Source organism: Struthio camelus, chromosome 20 (assembly GCF_040807025.1).
Source record: "Struthio camelus isolate bStrCam1 chromosome 20, bStrCam1.hap1, whole genome shotgun sequence".
Classification (NCBI taxonomy): Eukaryota; Metazoa; Chordata; class Aves; order Struthioniformes; family Struthionidae; genus Struthio; species Struthio camelus.
In genome coordinates, this window is record NC_090961.1 from 13,641,118 (window position 1) to 13,649,310 (window position 8,193).

The 8,193-nt window shown below is 61.4% G+C and overlaps 1 protein-coding gene across 1 annotated transcript; it reads left to right on the forward strand.

Annotated features, from left to right (window-relative positions):
* Positions 1 to 227: 227 nt before the first annotated feature.
* LOC104139798 (POU domain, class 5, transcription factor 3) lies at positions 228 to 7,079 on the forward strand. Its single transcript, XM_068915039.1, has 5 exons — positions 228 to 734; positions 3,424 to 3,535; positions 4,008 to 4,138; positions 4,810 to 4,974; positions 5,650 to 7,079. The coding sequence occupies exons 1-5, from the start codon at positions 228 to 230 to the stop codon at positions 5,899 to 5,901; spliced, it is 1,167 nt and encodes a 388-aa protein (XP_068771140.1). The 3' UTR covers positions 5,902 to 7,079.
* The last annotated feature ends 1,114 nt before the right edge of the window (positions 7,080 to 8,193 follow it).

Here is an 8,193-nt window from a genome sequence, read left to right on the forward strand (position 1 = left end):
AGGGGATCAAGTTCATGCCCGACCCACCGGTGCGGCCGCGCCGCTGGGGCCAATGGGGCCGGGGCCCATTTCCATACGGTCCGGCCCGGCCCGACCCGGCCCCGCCGCCCTCAGTGGCCCCGGCGGCGCCGCAGCATGGAGGCACCGTCGGGCGAGCTGCGCCCGGCCTGAGCGCCGCGGCGGGGCCTTGCCGCAGCGCCGCATGGAGCCCTAGGGCCGCGGGCACCATGTTCAGCCCGGACGGGGGGCTGCCGGCCGCCCCCTTCGGCCTGCTGCCCGACGGCGGCCCGCCTTTCGCCCGCAGCGGCTACGACGGCGCGGCCGCCCAGCAGCTCTTCTTCCCTTTCGCGGCCGAGCCCGACGGCGGCCGCGACGCCGCAGCCGCGCCCCGCGCCTGGCTGCCCCCGGCCGCGGGGCCAGCGGCCAAGGCGGAGGCGCGCCCGGGCCGGCCCTGCCGCCAGGGCTCCCCCGACGGCCGCGCCGCGCCGCCCGCCGCGCCCTGCTGCGGCCCCGCCTGGGCGGCCCCGCCGTGGGGCGGCCCCGCGGCCCCCGCCGCCGCCCTGCCCGGCCCGCCCTTCGCCGCCGCCGCCGCCGCCGCCGCCTTCCCCGCCGGCCACGGCCTCTGCCCCGCCGCCCTCCAGCAGGGCTCGGGCGGCCTCTCCAGCCTGGGCAGCAGCGGCAGCTCCAGCGGCGCCGCCAGCGAGGGTGGACAGTCCAGCGACAGCGGCGACGAGGTGAGAGACCCGCGACGCCGGCCCCGGCAGCGGGCTTGCGCCGCTCCGCGCCCCGGCTCCGCCCTGCCGGGCCTCCCGCGACGGCGCCCCGAGGCCTGCGCTGCGCTGCCGGCCGCCGGGCGCCCCGTCCCGGCTCGGGCCTGCCCCGGGGCGGCTGCCCTGGCCGGGGCAGGTGCCGGCGGGCGCTGCCTGACGCCCGGGCCGGGGCAGGGCCGCGGAGGCTGCCGAGGAGCCCGTCGAGGCGGCGCTCAGCTCGGCTCTGCCGGGGGAGCCGAGGCGGCGACCGTCGGGGCCGGGCCCGCTGCCGCCGGGCGGAGCGGGGCTCGGGGCGGGGGGCACCTCTCACAGAGAAACGGAGCAAACGGGTGAGCTGCGGACCCCCCCCCCCCAGTTGAAAGGGGCGCTTCAGCCTTCACCCTGCTCGGGGAGAGGCCGAGCAGCTCCGGGCGCTGCTGGGGGTGACCGCGGTGCTTGTCCCCCAGCCCCCTGCCCCTGGGCGACTGCTGCTCACTTTGCTGTCAGCTCCTGCCCAAATGCAGCTTTGCACTTTACTTTTTTTTCCTCCCTCTAGACATTTCAAAACAGAGCTCCTAGGTGGCCGAGGCGGGGGAACGTCTAACCTCGCAGGGGGACAAGGGGAGAATAAACCTGCCAGCAGAGGGTATTCTGCTCAGCACATAAAAAAGCAGTGGGGACTTGGATCCAGCTGCCTGCCGGGAGGGTCTCCGGTCCCTCGCTGGCTGTGCAGACACCAGGGCGTGAGAGGCTGGGAATCGTTGCAGAAATCCCTTAAGCTATCCTTGTGCGGGGCAACCTCCGGATGCCCTCAGCATCCGACTCAGACGTGCTGTGATCCCTCCTGCATCATGATGCTACTGATGCTGCGGAAGAAGGGGAGTACCCAGGGTCTGACTTTCCCTCTGCTGCCTCCGTCACTGCAATCTCCCAACCTCTGTGGGTGACTGGGACCCGCTGCTGAGGTTTGAGGGCAGTTTTGAGTTGGGTCGAATGCTCCTTGAGCATGTTACTTTGTACTAAAAAACTCTGCTCAGATGAGAATCACAGGAACACCAGAACAGATCATGGCTATGGGGTATGTCTCGCTGCACCTGATCTGTAACAGTCGTCTCCAACCTGTGTAGCTATGAAAAGACCACAGCTGTTTCTCCAAACCCTTTCTGCTGGGGGGTCTCGCTGGCATCCTCCCAGAGTGCGGTGGGAAAACGCAAACTTGTGCTTATTGAAGGGCTCCACTGGGAGCTTGTAGTTACCTGAGCCTAGGGGCACGGAAAGCCCCAGCACCTGCAGCCCGCTTGCTCAGCAGCTCCAGCAAGGGGCAGGCAGCACGATTTAGCAGCACGACTGGCAGAAGTTGTGTGTTCGTTTTTTGTTTTTAAACTCCCTTCTTGACATAATAGAAAACCAGTGCTCCCAGGCAAAATTACTCCAGGGTTAACAGCAAATGGTGATGTGTTTTGTTTTGGTTTTTTTAGAAAGTTTTTGCAAGTTTTTTCTACTGCGGGTTGGTTTGTTGTTTTCATGCAGGCTTGCTGCTGTGTTGGTGCCTAAGGGAGTAGAAGCGCTCAGACCCACGGAGTTCAAATTGTGAGCACTGGTGGGTGCACGCGGTGTGGCCAAACGCCTGGGCTGTCCTGACCCGTGCGTGGCTCTGCAGTGCCGGATGGGGGTTAGATGAAATTCTTGTTGTCAGTTGAGAAAGGGTCGGGAGTGCCCTGTGGCAGGGATGCGCTCAGGCTTGTTGTGGGTGATGTCTGCGAACAGTTAAAAGGTGAGACTTGTGGGCAGGAGGCACTTCTGTAAAATCTGAAATTCTGCTACGAGTGTGAAAACTTGTTAAATGGTTGCAAAATGTCCACTGCAGTGGTTCCAGATTGTAATGCAGAGAGGAAATGAAGCACTTAGGTAAGCAGCTTTCCAGAAGTGTAGAGCCTGGTCGTTGCAAAGATCTGTTAAAAACCCATTCAGATCATCTGCGCTTTCCTCATTTTCTTTATCTGAGTCATTTTGCCTGCTCTGGGCCTCAGCAGGCTGCAGAGCTGGTGCGTGCCCCTCTCTCTGTGCCGGAGGGCCATGGGAGATGGGTGTCCATGTCCCTGGGTAGCTGAGCACCATGGTATGGGTCACAGGATGTGTGATGGAGGGGAAATGCCAGGGACATCAGCGAACGCGCTTCAGGCTGTGTTTGTGCTGCCCCAGGGCAGGCAGCAAGGGTCTGAATCCGGGGGCGGAAGCTCCCTGGCACGTCTAGGGGCAGAGGGAGAGCCGTGGATGCTCCCCGCCACCTGCCCTTGCACCAGCCATGCTGGTGTAGTAGATGGGACATGCGCGCCATGGTCCTGGTGAGCCACAGCCAGGCCAGGTCCTGACGGAGTTTTCCAGGTGTTTTTGCTGCAGAGCAAGGTGGGGTGGAGGTGCTTTGGGATCCAGGGCCCAACAGAATCCCTTGCTCAGGGTTTGGGGAAAACCTTCTGTCCCTGGCCCCATGGCCCTGTGGTGGCAGCAGCCAGCTGATGTGAGCACTGCTGAGGGCTTAGCTGAGCCCTCCCCACTCCCACTGTGTTTCCCAGGCCCACGCAGGTCCTGGTACTTGGACTGGACCCCTTTTCTCTCCAGCCTCAGCCCGTGGAGGTGCAAGGTTTCTGCTCTCACTTTGCTTCTGCCCCTCCAGGATGCGCCAACTTCGGAAGAGCTGGAGCAGTTTGCCAAGGACCTCAAGCACAAGCGCATCATGTTGGGCTTCACGCAGGCTGATGTGGGGCTGGCTCTCGGCACTCTCTATGGTAAGAGCTGCTCTGGGTATCTTCTCCATACCCAGTGCCCTGCGTCACGGTGGGGAGGAGGGGAGGCCTGGCAGGCAATGGAGCAGCCTTGGGCGAAGGAGATTGCTGCTGCAGAGTGACCTACAAAGAAGCCGGTGAGCGCGAGTGTCCTGGACCCCTGGGGTTCTCTCCTCCTCCTTGCCATGTTTTAAGCACTTCCCTAAAGCTGGAAGGATTTGAGCCTGGTGTGAGCAGCAATAAACTGTTTAAAATAGCTACAGCTGCATTTTGAAGGGTGTTTTCAGTGCTAAAATAGCAGGGAAAATGCCCTTAGCAGATCCTTTGGTGCCAGAGGACAGGGCTTCTGGGGGCCTATTGGAGATCAGGGCTGCAGAGCTCTTTTCCCCAGGCAGGAGGTGTGGGGAGGCCCTGGCTCAGAGACAGGGAGCTGCGGGTAACCAGGGCCCTTGCCCGCCTTGTCTCCTCTGCCCAGGGAAGATGTTCAGCCAGACGACCATCTGCCGCTTCGAAGCCCTCCAGCTCAGCTTCAAGAACATGTGCAAGCTGAAGCCGCTACTGCAGCGCTGGCTCAACGAGGCGGAGAACACTGACAACATGCAAGAGGTGCAGGCCCAGGGGTCACCTTCCTCTCCTGGCGGGGAGGAACCATCAAGCTACAGTTCCTCCTGCCTCGAAAAAGTGGTTTTGGGGAGAGGAGAGCAGCAGGCTTCCCCTGTCATAGTGGCAACTTTCTGTCCTTCTCGCAGCCATGGCTTCAGTCCCAGCTTGCCAAGCTGTGGGAGGGTACCGTATCTGTTGGTAACCAGGTGGCACCTTCTGCAAGGCTGGCAGGAGAGCAGAAGGGGCTTCTTCTGAGGGAAGTGAGCCAAAATTTCCAGCATATATCCCTTGCGACAGCTTTGGCAGCTCCCTTCTCAGAGCAGCCGAGTATTGCTGGAGCCTCAGATGCCAGCAAAAAAGATGCAGCTGATGTAAATGTACAGACATGCAAATGCAGAAAAATGTGTCTGTCTCCTTCTGTGCCACTCGCAGGCAAGTTGGTGGCACGGCCCTGGGCACAGTGGGATGAAGCTTGAGAGCAAATTCTTTCACTGCATCTCTCTAGAAAGCAACTGCTGTGAAGGAAGAGGCTGTGATGACAGCTATTCCCAGGGACCCGAGTCTGTCCCCATCCCTCCCCAGACCTTTGCATGCATCTCCAGAGGCTGGGAGGGACCTTGTCAGCCCTGGGCTGCAGTGTGACTGAATGCCATGGCCTCTCTTTTACTTTCCAGATGTGCAATGCAGAGCAAGTGTTGGCCCAAGCCCGGAAGAGAAAACGCAGGACCAGCATCGAGACCAATGTAAAGGGCACACTGGAGAGCTTCTTCCGCAAGTGCGTGAAGCCCAGCCCCCAGGAGATCTCCCAGATCGCCGAGGATCTCAACCTGGACAAAGATGTAGGTTTGGCAGGGTTCAGAGGGCAGGCAGGGGAGTCGATGCTCAGGCAGTAGTGATTCCTTGACACCGCCATCAGGCCAGATGAATGTTTTTATGTGGAAAACGGTGCTTTTATTTGCAGCACCCTTGTAGTTCACAGGGGGATGTTTGCTTTCTCAAGGGGACTAGGGCATGGAGGGTGAAGGATGCTGCAACTGAATATAGCAGGGCACCTGGCACCTTGTGGAAGGTGGGACTGGGGAAGCTCGTGCCTCCCATCTCTCTTTGGATCAGTCTGACCACCTGGACATGTTCTCCACAGGGGTTCGGGTCACCTAGGATATGCTGCTCCTAGAAGCAGGGGATGGAGGAGGGTGCCCAATCTGAAGGACGGTGAGAGTCCCACCAGCGTGGGAGACAGAGTGCACAGCACTGAGAACATGCTGGGAGTGGGCTGCCCCAACATGGCTTAGGGGAGCTGTAAGAGGGAGGCCAGGTCTGGGTGGTTGCCCAGCCGCTTCCTAGTGTTCCTGTCCATCCTGATCCCCCAGGAGGAGCTGTGGCAGGGATGGAGCCATGCTGGAGGTCAGGATGCTGTGGGGCTGTGGAAATCCCGCTGTCAAAAGGCGGGATTTTTGTCTCTAGCCTGGAGTTTGAGCTTGCTGAGCTCATGCACTCTCCTCCCATCCTCACAGGTGGTCCGGGTCTGGTTCTGCAACCGGCGTCAGAAAGGCAAGCGGCTGCTGCTGCCCTTCGGCAACGAGGCGGAAGGGGTGATGTACGACATGAACCAGTCGCTGGTGCCCGCCGGCTTGCCCATCCCAGTGACGTCCCAGGGCTACAGCCTAGCCCCATCCCCTCCTGTCTACATGCCGCCATTCCACAAGGCCGAGATGTTCCCTCAAGCTCTGCAACCCGGGCTCTCCATGAGTAACAGCAGCCACTGAACCAGGGGCTGCAGGGGCGGTTTGGGAGCTGGATGAAGGCGTTTCCCAGACAGTGCGGCTCAGCTGGTTCCCTGGAGGCAGCTTCCTCCCCTTGCCCTGGAAAGGCACGTGGCTCTGGTCCCAGTCCCCAGGAGCCTGGCTGGGCAGTTGGCTGTTTTCTGGCTTTTTGTGCATGAGGGGCAGAGGAAGGGCCAGGAGCTGGGCACACAGGTGGTTCCCCACTCTCTGCAGTTGCTCCCAGCCCTTCCCAATTATGTGAATTTGCTGGTCCCAGCGCTCCCTCCTCCATCCCGTGCACGGGCTCGGTGTCCCCTCCTACCTTCCCTGGGGGGCAGCTACTCCTTCCTCACTTTGACCTCCCTATGCCAGATGTGCCCGGGGTGCAGAGTGAACGCCCCGTGCCCAGAGTGCCGAGCGGAGCCGCCTTTGCCTGTTCCCAGCTGAGCTGAGCTGCCCTCCTGCAAGAACCGTGAAAGAAGCATTTCTAAATTTGGGTGTGGGGAGGGGGGCTGGCTTTTATTTTGTTTTATCGTGGTTTTGGTTGTATTTCTAGTTTTTAAAAAGCAAAAAGCTTTGTAGCGATTTCTAGTTTCCCAGCTGCCCCCTCTCTGGCACGTTGCGCGGGGCTGCAGGCACCTATGCCCGGGGTGGGGGGGCACCCCAAAGGCTCTCCCCAGCCTCCTGGGCACCTGGGGCTTGCCAAGAAGCCTGAGGGCTATCGCATGGAGAGAGGGGAGCCCTCAGCAGCCCCAGCCCAGGCTCTACCTGCCTCCTCTCACCCCCAGCACCCCCCAGCTCAGGAGGGATCTGGCCCAATGACATCCCCCCGACCCCACCAGGCAGGCCAGCGGGGCTTGTTTTTGGATAGGGTGGTAAAAAGGTGGCAGAGGGGCAGGCAGTGAGGGGCAGGGGTGTCCTCCCTGAGTCTGGTGCCTGCTGTCACTGGATCCTCTGGGACCTGTTCATTTGTCAGCCAGACCCCGGGCTGCCTTTCCTGGGGGGGGGGGGGGGGGGGGGGAGGGGGGTCGAGCCCAGGGTCCACAGTGTGACCAACACCATCCCGTCCATGCCGCTAGCACCCCCGTGCCTTTGAGCTTGCTGTAGTTAATGATTTTTTTTTTCTCCCCTTAATCATATTCCCTCTGGCAATGAAATAAATCTCAGTTCTTTGGGGCATGAGAGCAAGTCAGCCCTTTCCTTGCTTCAGTGCTGCAAGCAGGGGGGTTAGGGAGGGAGGCAGTGGGTCAGGCCCCGGGGGTTCCTCATTCCTCCCTCGCACGTTCGGATCCCGTCCTGCCGGCAGCAGACCGCGCGGTGCCAAGCGGCGCGGACCGGCGCCGGGTTTGGGTGCCCGCAGCGGTCTGGGGCAGCAGGCACGGCCCTGCCCGCCGGCCGGGGGGGCACGGCAAGCTGCGGGAAGCCAGCCCTTAACAAAGGGAGCACTGGGCTGGTGCCAAAATCCAAGGCTGTGGCCGCGCTGCCGTTTTGTGCCGCTAAAGGCAAATCAGGTCAGGCTGACGCTGGACCGCGAGCTGCTGGGTCCTGCTGGTTTGCCAAGGCGGGTCGGGCGGCTTGGTGAGCGGTGGTGTGTTCCCTGCTCCTAGCGTGGGGTTTGCTTCCCTTGGACTTGCGAGTCAGGTGGGGGACCCACCGGCGGGTTCCTCTCTGCTGGCGTGTTTTAGTGGCGACAACAGCAGCAGCAGCAGCAAAAGGGTGGTGGGGGGGGAGGATGGGGGCGTTTGTCCATCTGTGTCCCCGCGTGGGTCTGCAGGTCTTTGACGCAGCGTTAAACGGAGACCTGCAGAGACCAGCTTGCTGAGGCTGCGCCTCCCCGGAGTGGGTCTGAAGGGGAAGGGGCACCTTCCAGCCTGTTTTCAGCTACTGTTTGCCCCATAATTGCTTTTGCGAAAGATGACAGTCCAGCGGGGGTCTCACTCGAAGGCTTTTCTTCCTACCCAAGCAGGAGGATCACCAGCATCCGGCGTGATGAGTGCTTTTCAGGGCTGCGTCCTGCGCACGCCTCCTTGTCTGCAGCAGCGTGCGTGGGGCCCCTAGGGATTTTTTCCCCAAGCAGAAGTAATAAAATGACCGATGCTATAGTGCAACTTGCCCCCAAGACCCCCTTTTTTCCTGGCAGCCCTTCATTTGCCAGAAAATGATGATTTTGCTCTGTGGGGACAGGTCTGCACCCTCGCTGCCCCTCCTGCTTTAGATGAGCCGGGCCGGCTGCTGTGCTGCACTGGCGTTACCGTAGGCAGCTGCTCTTGGGGCGCCGCGGGTCCCGCAGAGGGC

What these genes read in the sequence shown, in the direction of transcription:
- LOC104139798 (XM_068915039.1), top strand. Translation starts at nt 228, where the DNA reads ATGTTCAGCCCGGACGGGGGGCTGCCGGCCGCCCCCTTCGGCCTGCTG. An exon ending in CCAGCGACAGCGGCGACGAG is followed by an intron (nt 735 to 3,423) that starts GTGAGAGACCCG and finishes CTGCCCCTCCAG; the next exon opens with GATGCGCCAACTTCGGAAGA. An exon ending in GGCTCTCGGCACTCTCTATG is followed by an intron (nt 3,536 to 4,007) that starts GTAAGAGCTGCT and finishes TCCTCTGCCCAG; the next exon opens with GGAAGATGTTCAGCCAGACG.